Source organism: Oncorhynchus nerka, linkage group LG25 (assembly GCF_034236695.1).
Source record: "Oncorhynchus nerka isolate Pitt River linkage group LG25, Oner_Uvic_2.0, whole genome shotgun sequence".
Taxonomy (NCBI): domain Eukaryota; kingdom Metazoa; phylum Chordata; class Actinopteri; order Salmoniformes; family Salmonidae; genus Oncorhynchus; species Oncorhynchus nerka.
This window is the reverse complement of record NC_088420.1, coordinates 58191729-58209400: the sequence shown is the minus strand read 5'-3', so window position 1 is coordinate 58209400 and position 17672 is coordinate 58191729. Positions and strand designations below refer to the sequence as shown.

Here is a 17672-nt window from a genome sequence, read left to right as displayed (position 1 = left end):
ATCTGATCATTTATCACTCCAGTGTTAATCTGCTAAATTGTAATTATTCGCTTACCTCCTTTCGCACACAATGTATATAGACTCTTTCTTTTTTTTCTACTTTGTTATTGACTTGTTTATTGTTTACTCCGTGTGTAACTCTGTGTTGTTATCTGTTCACACTGCTATGCTTTATCTTGGCCAGGTCGCAGTTGTAAATGAGAACTTGTTCTCAACTAGCCTATCTGGTTAAATAAAGGTGAAATAAAATACAAAAATAATAAATTAATGAAAGATTACTAACTAAAAACTCACTAGGTTTCCTTTATTGTCTGTGGATTAATTGTCGGAGTAGAGAAACACGATTTTATATGACTCCGGGTGCAAATTCTACAAGTATCCAGCTAAAAAGAAGACCATTTGTGACCCATTTCAGGGAGCTAAGCATATGTCCCACGTCACTACTTCACATGTTCCAGAGGCATTAGAATGATTATTTGATCAAAATGTGGCATTTTTTGGCAGAAATGCCTATGGAACATGTGAACTGTCATGTGCCTTAATAACTTGTATGACATCTGTAAATACAAATACAATTGTTAAATTACGAGCCTGGTTGGTTTAGTCACGGAAAAAGAAAGGAACATTCCTGCTAGCCATAATTGGTCGACATAATGGATGGGCTGGACATGCTGAGAAAGGAGTTTGGATTGGTCTGCCATATATAGCATGCTTCTGCCTAGAACATGAGCTGCTCAGTATGTGTAGATATTCCTTGAACAGCTTTTTTGAAAGATATAATGTTATCCATGGAGAAATGCAAAAGTGTTGCTACTTCTCTCAATAACATTGCTGCCCTCAATTTAGCAGGCGCTATCGACAAAGATCAGTGGCAGAAGGTTATGATGGACTATTTTCTGCACAAGGTCAGTGTGAACCGGAGTGACTTGACACAATGGGAAACAAGCTTGTGCTACAAACAAAACGAAAACGACACAGGATGTCTTACTTAGTTAAAGGGTTCCAGCTACATTTTGATGTATTATACGTTCCTAATTTTATCAGAAAGTTGTTTTCATTGCAATTTAAAGGGTACTGTTAGCTAGCTAGCGAACATTAGCTTGGTGACTTGCTAGCTAATGTTACGTGTAGGATCTATGTCGTAATATTATTTGTATCTCAGAAATCCATTTGATTTGCTAGTTATAGCCTAATGCTAGCTAGCTAACATTGCACCTAGTTCATACTACAGCATTTCATGCATGGTGACTAGCTATGACAACCCGTTTGTACTGTATGGGTTGGGATTATGGTTAATTGTTTAGCTAGCTAGCTAGCTACATGTCTAAACAAGAGACATGTTAGCCAAAATAACACATCCTAGATCTGAATGAATGAAATATTCATATTAAATACTTTTTCTTTACATAGTTGAATGTGCTGACAACAAAATCACATAAACATGATCAATGGAAATCAAATTTATCAACCCATGGAGGTCTGGATTTGGAGTCACACTCAAAATTAAAGTGGAAAACCACACTACAGGCTGATCCAACTTTGATGTAATGTCCTTAAAACGAGTCAAAATGAGGCTCAGTAGTGTGTTTGGCCTCCACATGCCTGTATGACCTCCCTACAATGCCTGGGCATGCTCCTGATGAGGTGGCGGATGGTCTCCTGAGGGAGTCTTTACTTTTATCCAATGTGAAAAACACCATTTAACATTTTGCAAAAAAACTAATCGAGGTTGTTGGTCACATATGCATGTCAGGTAAAATAACAACAAAACAGCTAGCTAGCTAAATTTCCATGAATGTTTCATGTGTGTTTCTACCTGCCCCAAAATTAATATAATTGATTCACAGTTGATTTGGGTATTTTAACCTGCATGTCATGATTGCGTCTGGCGGAAATAGACTAAATCAACATGCACACGATGGCGTACGCGGACACACACGGACCACCTCAGCTCTTCGAGAAGGACTCAGTCAGTCAGTATGTCATAGTCTCTGTGTTGTTTTAAGCTATGTACCTCTGAAGCTTTATAGCTAGGCCTTAAGGCTCTAGCTGTGATGGAAATGGTTAAGGTGCTCCTGTTCAACATTATCTTGCAGGGCTGTGGGTGGGGAAAGAGTGAACAAAGGAATGGGGGGAAAGATTAACTCCCCCAGCCCCCTCTCAGTCTGTGGTAATGAACTTTTACTTTGGGGTGGGGAGAGAGGGAGGGAGGGAGAGTTGGGTGGAGTGAGGCTGTTTCTATCTCCCGGCAACCTTGCTTGCTATGTTATTGTAACCCTCTCTCTGAGAGTTCCAACTCCTAATTGTATCCTACGGGCCCGTGCCCTCACTGTTCACAGCCTTTCCTGTCCCTCGCAGCGATCTGCTCCCCCCATCTCCTTCACCCTCACCCTCCTCCCGTCCAACATTACCAACATTCATTCAGCCCATTCCCTCAGTGATCCCCACCCTCTTCTTGCCTCTCCCTCCCTCTTCTTCCCTTGCCTCACCCCCCTCCAACCTCATCCCCTTCAGCCTGCTGCTCTGACAGGTCTTCCCCCTTTAATCGCTCCACTGCAAAGCTTCACTGTTGTTGTGTTGCCCCCCAGTCCTTACTCTGGGCACACCACGCCATTGCAACCTGGAAATGTCTATCACTGTGTTTTCAACAATTTAAAAGCACAGCAAAGTTCAATTGGTAATACAATGTCAGATATTTTGTTTATTTATACAACAGATTGTGTTATCATTGTGCTTCATCTAAGAATCAAATTACCTAGATTGCATTTGAGATTACATTAAAGGTGCAATATGCAGAAATTGCTGTGCCATTTCCTGGTTGATAAAATTCTAATTGTTTTGCTAATTTGTGTTTATGTGACAAAACATGCAATGTGTAGTGTAGAGAATCCTGGTGCCATCTAAACTGCTGTGAAATATATTTTCAATAACCAAAAATATAGTATTTTTTCAGCTGTTTGAAGCTGGTGTACAACACCGAAAGTAAAACGCGCAAAAACAGAACTTAACGGGAAGCATAGAAATAGAGCACATTCAACATATATATTTTTTGTTGTGTTACCAAGTGGGATTAAAATGGATTTAATTGTCATTCTTTTGTCAACGATCAACACAAAATACCCTGTCAAAGTGGAAGAAAAATTAGAAACGTTTAAAAAAATATATGAATAATAAACATATCTTGATTAAATAACTATTCAACCCCCTGAGTCAATACATGTTAGAGTCACCAGTGATTACAGCTGTCAGTCTTTCTCGGTAAGTCTCTAAGAGCAGTGCACCGGAATATTGCAACATTTGCCATTTATTATTTTCAAAATTGTTTAAGCTCTGTCAAATTGATTGTTTTTAATTGCTAGACTACAATTTTCAGCTCTAGACTTAGATTTGCAAGCAGACTTAAATCAAAACTGTAACTTGGCCACTCATGAACATTTATTGCCCTCTTGGTAAGCATCTCCAGTGTACATTTCCCCTTGTGTTTTAGGTTATTGTCCTGCTGAAAGGTGAATTAATCTCCCAGTGTCTGGTGTAAAGCAGACTGAACCAGGTTTTCCTTTAGTATTTTGTCTGTGTTAGCTCCATTCTGTTTATTATTTATCCTGAAAAACTCCCCAGTCCATAATGATTACAGGCATACCCATAACATGATGCAGCCACCACTATGCTAGTAAATATGGAGAGTGGTTCTCTGGAATGTGTTGTATTAGATTTGCCCCAAACATAACGTTGTATTCAGGACAAAAAGTTAACTGATTTACCACATTATTTGCAGTATTACTTTAGTGCCTTGTTGCAAACAGCTGTATCTGTAAGGTTCCTGGGCAACCAGTGAATTTCAAACACAGATTCAACCACAAAGACCAGCCAGATTTCCCAATGCCTCGCAAAGAAGGGCACCTATTGGTAGATGGGGGAGAAGCAGACATTGAATATCCCTTTGAGCATGGTGAAGTTATTTGGATGGTGTGTCAATACAACCTGTCACTACAAAGATGCAGTCTTCCTTCCTAACTCAGTTGCCGGAGAGGAAGGAAACCACTCAGGGATTTCACCATGAGGCCAATGATGAATTTAAAACAGTTGCAGAGTTTAATGGCTGTGGATGGATCAACAACTTTGTATTAATTCCACAACACTAACCTAATTGACAGAGTGAAAAGAAGGAAGCCTGTACAGAATAAAAATATTCCAAAACATGCATCCATTAGTAAGGCACTAACGTAAAACTGCAAAAAATGTGGCAAAGAAATTCACTTCATGTTCTGTATACAAAGTGTTATGTTTGGGGCAATTCCAGCACAACACATCACTGAGTACCATTCTTCATATTTTCAGGTATAGTGGTGGCTGCATCATGTTATGGTTATGCTTGTCATCATCAAGGATTCGGGAGTTTTTTGGGATAAAAAATTAACGGAATAGAGCTAAGCACAGTCCAAATCTGGTTCAGTCTGCAGACACTGGCAGACAAATTCACCTTTCAGCAGGACAATAACCTAAAACACATGGCCAAATATTCACTGAAGTTGCTTCTCAAGATGACATTGAATGTTCCTGAGTGGCCTAGTTGCAGTGTTGACTTAAATCGGATTGAAAATCTATGGTAAGACTTGAATGGCTTTCTAGCAATAATCAACAACCAACTTGACAGAGCTTGAAGAATTTATAAAGAATAATGGGCATATTGTACAATCCAGGTGTTCAAAGCACTTAGTTAGAGACTTACCCAGATTGACTCACCGCTGTAATCATGACTGCCAAAGGTGATTCTAACATGTATTGAATCAGGGGTGTGAATACATTCTGTATTTCATTTTCTAAAACATATTTCACTTTTTCATGATGGAGTTTTATATGTAGATGGATGAGATTTTTAAAATATTGAATCAATATTGAATTTTGGTTGTATCACAACAAAATGTGGAAGAAGTCCAGGGGTATGAATACTTTCTGAAGTGCTATTTGCCTATCCCCTGCTATGCAAGGGAAATGCAGTCATGCAGGTACAGACCAATGTTGGAGAAGATGTGGAAAGACTCACACCATTATTTGAATGGGCTGGGTGTCACTGGTGTTTTGGGTAGGTAGCTTGGACCTTTGCTGCCCCATTGTGAATAGGGTTGGACTTAGACACCACTACTCTACAATGTACTGCAATTTTTGTTTGTATTTTTATGTAATTGTTCAGTGTTTATGATTATTTATTATTTTGATGATGTGATCAGTTTTTTATTTGAACATATACACTATCTATACAAAAGTACACCCCTTCAAATTAGTGGATTCAGCTATTTCAGCCACACCCGATGCCGACAGGTATCAAATTGAGAACAAATTGAGAACACCACCATGCAATCTCCATAGACAAACAATGCCACTTTAATGACCTTACTTACTTAATGACCTTAGAGTAACTTTCAACGTGGCACCGTCATAGGATGCCACCATTCCAACAAGTCAGTTCATCAGATTTCTGCCCTGCTAGAGCTTCCCCGGTCAACTGTAAGTGCTGTTATCGTGAAGTGGAAACATCTAGGAGCAACAACGGCTCAGCCACCAAGTGATAGGTTACACAAGCTCACAGAAGAGGACCACCAAGCTCACAGAAGAGGACCACCAAGTGCTAAAGTGTGTAGCCCGTATAAATGGTATTTCCTTGGTTGCAACACTCACTACATTTACATTTACATTTAAGTCATTTAGTTTGTCGAGATCGGTGTGTGAGTATTTGACTGGCCTGCACAGAGCTCTGAACTCAACCCCATCGAACACCTTTGGGAAGAATTGTAACGGTGACTGTGAGCCAGGCCTTATCACCCAACATCAGTGCCTGACCTCACTAACGCTGGATATTTTTTTTCTCATTTTGTCTGTCATAGTTGAAGTGTACCTATGATGAAAATTACAGGCCTCTCTCATATTTTTAAGTGGGAGAACTTGCACAATTGGTGGCTGACTAAATACTTTTTTGCCCCACTGTATATATATATAAAATATATATTTTTTTTCATCTGCTTCAACCAGCATCAAAGTAACTCCCCATAAACACATATTCAAGGGGCTGCTGCTGCAATCTCTCAGGTTTCCCATCGCCCCTCAAAACATTAACACTGAGAAGACATAGGACAGCGTAAAATGAGTTCAATCCGAATAATTTAAGATGGGTGATTGAGTTCAGTTGGTGATGGGTGATTGAGTTCGGTTTACCCACCTATTATTCTAGATACATGTTTGTTGAGTTAGGGTTTACCCATCTGTTTACCCAAGGTGCTCACTGTTTACCAATCTATTGAGAGATATGACCAAAGAGAGGGGAAGGTAAATTAATGATGAGTTTTCTGATTCAATCAGATGTGTGTGGTGATTGAACCTCCAACCTCAGCAGTTTATCCCTTTCCGTCTGTCCAGGACGGTTGATTTATACACTGTAGATCAATAAATCTGGATCTGCTAGAAGAGCCATAAGTCTGTCTCAGCACTCTGCTCATTAAAACCTGTGACATCCAGGAGAAATATAGCTGAAAAAGCTCTTGCTCTATTGCTATGCTCTTTTGCTCTTTGGGCTGTGTCCGAAATAGCATCCTATTCCCTGTACTTTTAACCAGAGCCCTACGATCTGTCAGAATCGTAAGGTTATTTGGTGGCTGTGGAGCTGGTTCTTAAAAGTCATAATTTTACAGCAATAGAAGTCCTGCTTTGGGTGTAGCTCACTCGTCTAACAGCGGGTCAGTGGTCACAGAGAGGAAGAGGCGAAGCGAGAGGCGAAGCGATGGGGGTGGATGGACAATGCTCAAAGGATTGGAAATAATTGATTGGTTTTAACTCCTCTTCTATCTATGTTTAAGTCATCTGGTACTTTTCAAAGAATGACAAAATGAGAAGTGAAACCTGTTATTGAAGAGCGCTTAGCCGTGTAAGATGTATTGTCACATTGCAAGGCCCTCTGCATAGGAGTGCCCTGAAATAAATGAGGTAGGGTTGATCAAAGTGTATAAGATGACATTAGATCCCGAACAAAGTCCTGAATCACATCCTTGTGGTACTCCACACCCGATTTTCAATGAGTCTGACAGTAGATGCAACAATAAACTCACTCAGAGCCTGAATATCAACAGACACTATTCAATTACCTACAGGCTTGATTTGTAAATCTCTCACACAGCGGTCGATGCTTAAATGTCAACGATTGGAGAGTAAAAGGGATTTAGAAGCCCTACTTGAAAGGGTTTATTTTGAGTGGATGTAGATGAAACCTATTGCCTGGTGGTAATAGGTCTTTCATTCTCTATTTCCTCTCTTTCACTCGGACCCTCAATGGCCTGGCCTTTCTAGTCTCCCACGAGGCAAGGATCTATACTATACCGCCGCCCTTTAGTTGTTGCTGTGTGTGTGTGTGTGTGTGTGTGTGTGTGTGTGTGTGTGTGTGTGTGTGTGTGTGTGTGTGCAAGTTTGCCGATCTCCCCCTCACCCCACGTAACATACACCCGATACCGCCGCCTTGCTGAGTCTCTCTCTCTGATCCTATTGGTGCTCCACTTTCCCCCTGTGCAAGGTTACCATGGAGATCTGAAAATAATGCAGACCCTCTCTACTGTTGCCTTCTCTCCACCAGCTACTCTAGCAGATAATAATTAGGTGGGTGCTTACATGTGTCCTATTTCATGTGTGTATTATACATGTGTTTTTTTGCATATCCCACTCACCCTGAGACATCCTCAGAGGGTCACAGCTAGGGATCAGTCATTATTGACAGCAACCTTGGAGAAATTAGGGTCAAGTGCCTTGCTCAAGGGAACATCAGCCAAGTTTTCACCCAGTCAGCCCGGGGATTCATATCAGCAACCTTTCGGTTACTGGCCCAATGCTCTTAACCGCTAGGCTACCTGCCAATCACAATAGCACTAAGCACAGGGCATTGGAGAGGGTTTTTTGCTACCAGCTTGGCAGGATAGATATACTTTGACCCCTTTTGTTTCAGTACACACTTCTAAGCTGCTATTGATATATGGGAGGAGGGGTTAGGTAGTGATAGACTTTCCTGATAGAGAGAGATCTATTGTCTGTCTGTCCAAGAAGCAAATAGAGCCGATGATATTGGATTGTTTGTAAACAAGTAGGCTGTAAAATTGGTTTAGAACACCTCTGTTGCTCTCCTAAAGATGGATTTTGGTTCCACATACTATAGATGTGTGCCTCTATATCCTCTGTACGACTGTGGAGGTTTATTGATTTCCTGGGTGTTTACTGTGAAGAGTCTCACAGTGCAAACCCTGTGATAACAGTGTATAATTTTGGAGCATTTCTCTTCCTCGCTAGTTACCTACTCAGGCTGTGATTGCATTGTGTAGTGTGTAGATATAATCACAAAATGTGTGTCTGTGTGTGCGCGTGCATATGCTATATGGGGGCTGGTGTGAGTGTGTTCTTGTTTTTGTTCCATGGGTGGTTGGTGAGCTGCAAGTGTCAGTTTTGGTGTCTTGTTGATTCTGTAGGATACTGCTGGCAATATGGTGTGGAAGTATAGAAGGATGATGATGGTGACGGTGATGGCTTAGGCTCTGGTTCCAGAATACTCTCGTGACATTATGATTCTCCATTCTATCCCAGAGTCTGTAAGAGGTAGAATACACACAGCCTGGAATTGTACATCTAATGGAGGAGAATGTCTCCACAGACAGCTAACGCTTCTATCTATAGATATTTGATGTTACAGTTGTCAAAGCCACTGTCAATCACTTTGAAATCCACTCCAACATATTGTCATTCTATCAGAATAGCTCCTCTGACTATTTTTGCATTAAGTTCAAGCAGGCAGGAATAGCTACTAGCAGTAATGTAGTTGGCTCTCCATTGCGCTGCCATATAATTATTTTCAGCTGGGACTAACTTAGACACTTGTGGCAAAGAAAGCAAACTGAAAAGCACAGAAGAGCGAAGTAGGAAAAGTTAAAAGAATTTCGGCTCATTAGCCACACTAAGTTGAATATCCATTTTGACAGTCAGTTATTGCTAGCAACGTGTATTTAGCAATGTATGCTAGTTTACCTATGTATAATGCATGAGATGCTAATCAAGGTTAGCATCGGAGAGAGAGAGAGAGAGACTGTGTTACACACAAATAAAGGACCAATTAACTGACCCGTATGGTTCAAGGGGGATACCTTTCCCCTTATCAGCTCTGGGTTTCTATCCAGCAACCTTTTGGTTACTGACCCAACGCTCCTACCCTCCAGGCTACCTTGGCGGCAGGCATTACAATTTTACTTGACTGGTATAACACGCACGCACACACACACACACATGCGTAAGCATAGACACAGACAGGATTGGAACTATTAGAGGAGGCAGCTGCTGCATTTTGTATTCTCTGTCCCCTTTTATTTCTCCCTCCAGCTGAGTATCTGCGTAATGTTCCCATGAGTAAAACACTGGCGCAGTCTCTGTGATTGGCTCGCCAAATCTCACCATTTGAAATGTCTTGTAGAGGCTTATTTTATACACTTAACTCAATTACAAACGCAACATGCAAACATTTCACTGAGTTACAGTTCATATAAGGAAATCAGTCCATTGAAATAAATTCATTAGGCCCTAATCTATGGATTTCACATGACTGGGAATGCAGATATGCATCTGTTGGTCACAGATAAAGTACCTTAGGGGAAAAAAGTAGGGCCGTGGATCGGTAAACCAGTCAGTATCTGGTGTGACCACCATTTGCCTCATGTAGCACGAAACATTTATTTCACATAGAGTTGATTGTGGCCTGTGGAATGTTGTCCCACCCTCTTCAATGACTGTATGAAGTTGCTGGATATTGGTGGGAACTGGAACATGCTGCCATACACCTCGATCCAGAGCTCAATGGGTGATATGTCTGGTGAGTACGCAGGCCATGGAAGAACTGGGACATTTTCAGCTTCCAGGAATTGTGTACAGATCCTTGCGACATGGGGCGGTGCAGTATCATTCCGAAACATGAAGTGATGGCGGAGGATGAATGGCACGACAATGGGCCTCAGGATCTCGGCACAGTATCTCTGTGCATTCAAATTGCCATTGATAAAATGCAATTGTGTTCATTGTCTGTAGCTTATGCCTGCCCATACCATAACCCCACCGCCACCATGGGGCACTCTTTTAAAAACATTGACATCAGCAAACCGCTCACCCACATAGCGCCATAAATGCTGTCTGCCATCTACTCGGTACAGTTGAAACCGGGATTAATCCATGAAGAGCACACTTCTCCAGCATGCCAGTGGCCATCAAAGGTGAGCATTTCCCACTGAAGTCAGTTACGACGCCAAACTACAGTTAGGTTAGGTCCCTGGTGAGGACAACGAGCATGCATATGAGCTTCCCAGAGACAGTTTGACAGTTTTTGAAGAAATTATTCAGTTGAGCAATCTCACAGTTTCATCAGCTGTCCGGGTGGCTGGTCTCAGACGATCCCTCATTTGAAGAAGCCGGATGTCGAGGTCCCGGGCTGGCATGATTACACGTGGTCAGCAGTTGTGAGGCCAGTTGGATGAACTGCCAAATGATCTAAAACGATGTGGTAGAGAAATGAACATTCATTATCTGGCAACAGCTCTGGTGGACAGTCCTGCAAGTCAGCATGCCAATTGCACGCTCCTTTTATTGTCCCCAGCACAAGGTGCACCTGTGGAATGATCATGCTGTTTAATCAGCTTCTTGATTTGCCATATCTGTCAGGTGCATGGATTATCTTGGCAAAGGAGAAATGCTCACTAACAGGGATATAAACAAATTTGTGCACAAAATTTGAGAGAAATAAGCTTTTTGTGTATATGGAACATTTCTGGTATCTTTTATTTCAGCTCATGAAACATGGGACCAACGCTTTACATGTTACGTTTATATTTTGGTTGCGTGTACATGTTCTTAATACCCGGGTCCTACAGGTTTTCAGCACAGAGAAACTGACTGTCATTATTGTGGTTCAGCACATGTTCTTCATGCCTGTTCTGTAGACAGTTTCTCTGTAATTCAGTAAAAATAGAGAAACTGTAACCATTAGGGTTCTTCACGTGATATATGACCCCTGACCTGTGTCTGTCTTTTTGTCCACAGCTAAATGAAAACAGGAGAGGAGGGGAAACAGAGAAGTCATCTGCTTCATCTGAACAAAGACGCAGAAACAGAAACTCATGGTATGTTGGTGTCACTTCCATCCAAATCTCAACTCATGATCTCTCAGCATATAGCTTCAACACTGAGTTTGCCCGACTAATACTTTTCTCTCAAAAACACTTCCATTTCTCAATTGCCCATTTCTCAAAGCCTCTGTGTTTTTCTCACATCAGTTATTTCCCTGTGCATGTCTATCTTAGCCCAGAGAATTGTGGAGGTGTTTAGGCCCAAACTGTTATCCTCTTCCTCCAGCCCCAGTTTAATCAAGCACACTGAGGTGTGTGTGCGTGTGTGTGTGTGTGTGTGTGTGTGTGTGTGTGTGTGTGTGTGTGTGTGTGTGTGTGTGTGTGTGTGTGTGCGCGCGTGCATCAACAGGAGGCATGGAGTTTTGACCAAGGATCTTATACAACCACCTTATAGGCTTGGAGAAGGATTCTGGTGAATGATCTGAGTCTCAAGCTTTCTCCAGAGAATTGTGGAGGAGTTTAGGCCCAAACTGCTATCCTCTTCCTCTAGCCCCAGTTTAATCAAGCACACTGAGGTGTGTGTGTGTGTGTGTGTGTGTGTGTGTGTGTGTGTGTGTGTGTGTGTGTGTGTGTGTGTGTGTGTGTGTGTGTGTGTGTGTGTGTGTGTGTGCGCGTGCATCAACAGGAGGCATGGAGATACACACCACCAGTTGGCTTGGAGAAGGATGGCTGGGTCTTATAGGCTTGGAGAAGGATGGCTGGGTCTTATAGGCTTGGAGAAGGATTCTGGTGAATGATGAGTCTCAAGCTTTCTACAGAGATTACCAACAGTCTGCATTCCATTGCAACATACTGTACATCCGTGCCTTGATATGAAGGGAATGGCAAGGGATAGATGGGTCTTACGCACACCACCAGAGCTCAGAGAAGGAAGGCTGGGTCTCACTAAGACACCACCAGTGGACTTTGACCCCTCAGCCTGTCACAGCGGTGCAGTGAGTTAGGGTTAGACCCTTTGTTAACATAGAGATCTAAAGCATTAGCATTCAAAGCACGCCTTGGCAGCAGACATGCATAGATCGAGAGGTTAAAGTGGACTTCAGACAAAGCCACAACATAGCCTGCAGACAGACATGGAAACCTTTCACCATACAGCTTTCCCTTTAAAGCTAGAAAACAAGCGTGTGTGTGAGCGTGTATGTGTGTGCTTGCACATGTGTGTTTGTTTTTTCCTGATAACTTTTATGGATGAAATAATGTATTTCCATTTCCAGATGGTAGCCTAGAGCAGTGGCTCCCAACTCTCAGGTGTGCCATAACTTTTCCTAATTTGATTTCTTTTTTTGAACACTGACTTATAAACGTGACCTGTGGAATGCACTATGCACATGGACTGTTACTTGTGTTATTTAACAAGTGGTGTATTTACATGTGTGTAGCAGATGGCCATCTTTCTTTTTCTTTTGAGACACAAACACACGCCCACACACAGACCCCCCCCCCCATCCTCCCCCACCACACACACTTTCTCCAGGCTTTGGTTTTGACTCCCTCAAAGGTACAACCTGTAACACAACTAGGCCCTGCTGTGGTTGTTTTGACCTTTTCTCTTTCCATGCACTCAGTCTGATTCCTCTGTATTGTAGCCTATCTTGAATATTAATGTGTCCCTTCAAAAAAAGCTTCACGGTAAGAGGCTTAGCTAACAAACCAACAAAGTAAACAGTAACAGGTTTGGCCTGTGGTTCTGGTCCTCTATCTAACTAACATATGGCCTGGTAATAGGGAGCAGAGCCGTGTGAGTGATCACTCATTAGACAAATGGCCATCCAAGCTGTTCCTAACGCTAAAGTTCTCCCGCAGCTCTGATGTGCTGTTTTTTGTTGGTGTAGGGTGAATTTACCCATAGACGCTGATCTTGGGTCAGTTTAGCATTTTTCTCACTAATGGTTAAGGTTAGGATTGGGGCAAGGGAAGCTGATCCTAGATCTGTACCTAGGGGAAACTTCACCCTGGAGTTCTTTGTTTGTAGTAACAGGAACTACCCCCTGGGCACAGACGTCAATTCAAAGTCTATTCCACGTTGGTTCAACATAATTTAATTAAATGGCTTGGAATCAACGTTGATTCAAACATATGTGTGCCCAGTGGGTAGTGTTAAGTGGAGATGCCAAACACTAGTCTGCAAAGACAAAACACACTCTCACCCCCTCCCCACAGCGCACAACACCTCAGCACATGCTCAGTCTTTTATGCAGAGCTCGTAGTCTTGGAAAGTTTTCTAAATGTTGTCGAAAATCCCAGGAGGATATTACGATAAAAAACGATCACAGAGTCCAATGTTACATTTTCACCCCTTTTTCATGTTCACTTTGTATTTGTTTTTTATGGATTATAAAACAGACATAAAGGGGCAGTTTCCCAGACAGATTAAGCCTAGTTTTGGACTAAAAAGTATGCACAGTTCATCAACAACACTGTAGATTCTTACCCTAAAAAACCTGTTTACATGTTTTCCCACTCTGGGCTGACTACTCAGCCAGGAGTCTTATGCTATTTAGAATATTCTTTTTTTGCACTCTATGTATAACTCTGCCAGAAGTGTGTGTGCGTGCGTGCCTGCGTGCGTGCGTGTGTGTGCATACTAGCGTTTACTGCTCTTAGGCAGAGGGGGTTGTCAGTCCCTATAAGGACCTGTTTCTGCCACTGTTTACTTCCATCTTCGTTGTTTCCACATAATTTCAACAACAAAATCTGTCTGATGACGTTGAATTAATGTGGAAAAACGGATTGGATTTCCAAAAAGTCATTAACGTAAGGGAATGTAGTATTTCTTTCACCTAACTTTTCACCTAAATCTCAACCAAATATAAATCAAACTAGACGTTGAAATGATGTCTGTGCCCAGTGGGTTTTGTAATGGTCGAGGTTGGAGATGAGAAGCAAGTACAGGGAGTGAACATTTAATTAGCACGGACATGGAACAGGACAGGATAGCGTCTCGACATAAACACATAACGACATTAATGTAGACACAGGGAACAACCTACCTCATCCCCATACTGTTTTTATTTATTTACTTTTCTGCTCTTTTGCACCACAATATCTCTACCTGTACATGACCATCTGATCATTTATCACTCCAGTGTTAATCTGCAAAATTGTAATTATTCGCCTACCTCCGCCTTTTGCACACAATGTATATAGACTCCCCTTTTTTTCTACTGTGTTATTGACTTGTTAATTGTTTACTCCATGTGTAACTCTGTGTTGTCTGTTCACACTGCTATGCTTTATCTTGGCCAGGTCGCAGTTGCAAATGAGAACTTGTTCTCAACTAGCCTACCTGGTTAAATAAAGGTGAAATAAAATAAAAAATGTAAATTAAACCAGGGGAGCAGACAATTAGACCTGCCAATCAACAAAGGGAAGGAGTCCAGGTGAGTCCAATGAGCGCTTCTGCGCATAATGATAGTGACAGGTGTGTGTAATGAAGGGCAGCCTGGCGCCCTCGAGCACCAGAGAGGGAGAGCGGGAGCATGCGTGACAGGTTTACTGGACTAGCTTGGTTGCTATCACAATAGTATCTAGATTTTGGAAGTAGCAGAAGACCGTTATGTGATAGTAGATGCTGTGGGTTACTCTGAGAAGGTTCCAATGTAATGATGCGTGTTCTTCGATTTGGACAATATTCAAAGGAGTTTGTAATGCAATGAACGATGTGTGTGCTTTGATAATCATTGATTCTATCAACACATGCCTAGGCAGACAATCCATTCCATACGTCCATTCACAGAGCATTCCGGTTCAAATGGTCTGAACCCAACAGGAATGCAGTCAGTCTAATAATATACCCCATTGTCATCAACTCATTATCATTTCACACATGATTTACATTGACTTAGAGCTTCATTCTCATGGAAAGCCCCAGTGTGTGCGTGTATGTATGCATGTGTGTGTCTACAGCCCCCTTGGGAACACCCTGGTTGCGCCCTAACAGGCCTCTGTGTTGAAGTGTTTGTGATCCCTGCGGGAATTAAACCCACAACCTAGTCTTGTGTTGCTAGAGACATCCTGTTACCAATTGAGCCACACAGCAGACCACAAATGTGTTTGTGTTCATTGTTCAACACTACCGCATACACAGAGAGAGAGAAAGAGAGAGAGAAGACTAAGGAGGAGAGGGGGTGATTCAGTGGATCAATGCCCATTGACCATCTGCCATCCCTGGGCTATGAATCGATCCATCCTCCCTGAGCATGTTACTATCTCCACTCTGTCTGATACAGGTGTTGACACTATTAAGTGAGAACTGGAGCAAAGCCTATATATCTGCTGTATGAAGGAGAATGTGGAGGAGGAGATGGAAGAGGTTGGGATTGAGGTGGAGGAGGGGAAAGACGGAGGGGGGTTGACAGAGGAGGGGAGGGAAAAGACTGAGGACTAGGAGGGGGAGGAGGGTGTGGGAGGAGTAAGAGGGAGAAGACGAAGGACGACAAGGATCACTACCACACCGAGCATGGATATCAGCCAGGATCTTTCCCCTTACTCCTGTGGTTGTATTGAATTGAAAAATGCTAGATGGCAGAGACCTTGGCCTGCATTCTTGTTGATAGCAAATGGTCTGGATATATTCTATCAGACTCATCTCTCTCTCTCTCTCTGATTAAATTCAAGGGCTTTATTGGCATGGGAAACATATGTTACCATTGCCAAAGCAAGTGAAGTAGATAATAAACAAAAGTGAAATAAACAATAACAATTAACAGCAAACATTAGAAGTTCCAAAAGCTGGTTCTCTCTCTCTCGACTGGGAGGACTCTGTGTCCAGATTGGAAAGAGTGTTAGTATATCAGACTATTGTTCAGGACTGTGTCAGCTGCTTGGTCACCTTTATCCTTGGGCCTCAGACTTACTCATTGGGACTGTACCAGCATGAAAAGCGCTCCCTAGAGGCAATAAAGGGGATTACTGTTCACTGTACACTGGCATGCTGCAGTTTCTGAAATTGTAATACACATAATTCCTTTTCCCAAAAGCTGTTTAGTCTCCAAATGCCTTCACTGATTTGTTTTTCTAGTCTTAACAAATATTTTTTGTACAATGAATAGAAATGATTAATGGGTCTACTGAGCAAGGATAACTGAGACCAATCTTGCCCACTTGTCTTGGTGTACAGTACAGCGCCTGCAGAGGTCATCTGTAAGATCTCATCTTACATCTATAAGAGCTATTTTGTATAGCCTTCTCAGAAACAATTAAAGTACCTTGCCTGATGGCAGAGGAGTAGCAGTATTGTATGTTTCCACCTGGGCTTTTAACCAGCATTTGGGCTCTGGCCAGCCAGCCACAGCCAGTTTCCCTAACAACCAGATCCAAATGAGTTACAGTTTGACCATGAGAACACCGTATCCTCTCTGAGTCCCATACCGTGAAGCTTGAAGCTTCACCCTTTCTTCGTGTGAGATCTGCTTGTAGAACTTCTCATTCCCTGAGTGTTCAGTCAAAGTTGTCTGTCAATCTTCCTTTGACAAAGATTTTTTTCTACAACAAGCAGGACGCACAAGACATTCTCCAAACACCCGACAGGGCCGACATCCATGTTATATGCAAGAGGAAGAGGCGCAGGTACAGGGGACACAGAGCCGGATGTCTCGTGAGGACCCGCAGAAGGCGAGTGGGAAAGCTGCCATTACCGTCAATATTACTCGCCAACAGGCAATCATTGGACAATAAATTAGACGAGGTGCGATCACAAATATCCTACCAACGGGACATCAAAAGATGTAATATCCTATGTTTCACGGAATCGTGGCTGGATGACGACATGGATATTCAGCAAGCGGGATATACGCTGCACCGGCAAGATAGAACAGCACACTCCGGGGGTGGGGTCTGTGCATATTTGTAAACAACAGCTGGTGTGCAAAATCTAAGGAAGTCTCTAGATTTTGCTCGCCTGAAGTAGAGTATATTGTGATACATTGCAGGCCACACTACTTGCCTAGAGAGTTTTCAGCTATACTTTTCGTGGCTGTTTATTTAACACCACAGACAGGTGCTGGCACGAAGACCGCAGTCAGCTGTATAAGGAAATAAGCAAACAGGAAACCACTCACTCAGAGGCGGTGCTCCTAGTGGCCGGAGACTTTAATGCAGGGAAACTTAAATCAGTTCTACTAAATTTATATAACCATGTTAAATGTGCAACCAGAGGGAAAAAAATTATAGATCACCTGTACTCCACACGTGTACAAAGCTCTCCCTCGCCCTCCAGTTGGTAAATCCGACCACAACTCTATCCTCCAGATTTATGCTTGCAAGCAAAAATTAAAGCAGGAAGCACCAGTGACTCGGTCTATAAAAAAGTAGTCAGATGAAGCAGATGCTAAACTACAGGACTGTTTTGCTATCACAGACTGGAACATGTTCTGGGATTCTTCCGATGGCATTGAGGAGTACACCACATCAGTCACTGGCTTTATCAATAAGTGCATTGAGGACGTCGTCCCCACAGTGACTGTACGTACATACCCCAACCAGAAG

At 42.3% G+C, this 17672-nt stretch overlaps 1 protein-coding gene across 2 annotated transcripts in view; it reads left to right on the top strand.

Annotated features, from left to right (window-relative positions):
• The window catches only part of LOC115109738 (tetraspanin-18B), a 112987-nt gene that overhangs the window by 72340 nt on the left and 22975 nt on the right, over positions 1-17672 (top strand). For both annotated transcript variants that reach the window (XM_029635028.2, XM_029635029.2), the window contains exon 2: positions 11101-11180. In XM_029635028.2, the coding sequence (XP_029490888.1) occupies positions 11178-11180 (3 nt within the window). In that variant the 5' untranslated portion in view covers positions 11101-11177. The remainder of the gene's footprint in view (positions 1-11100; positions 11181-17672) is intronic.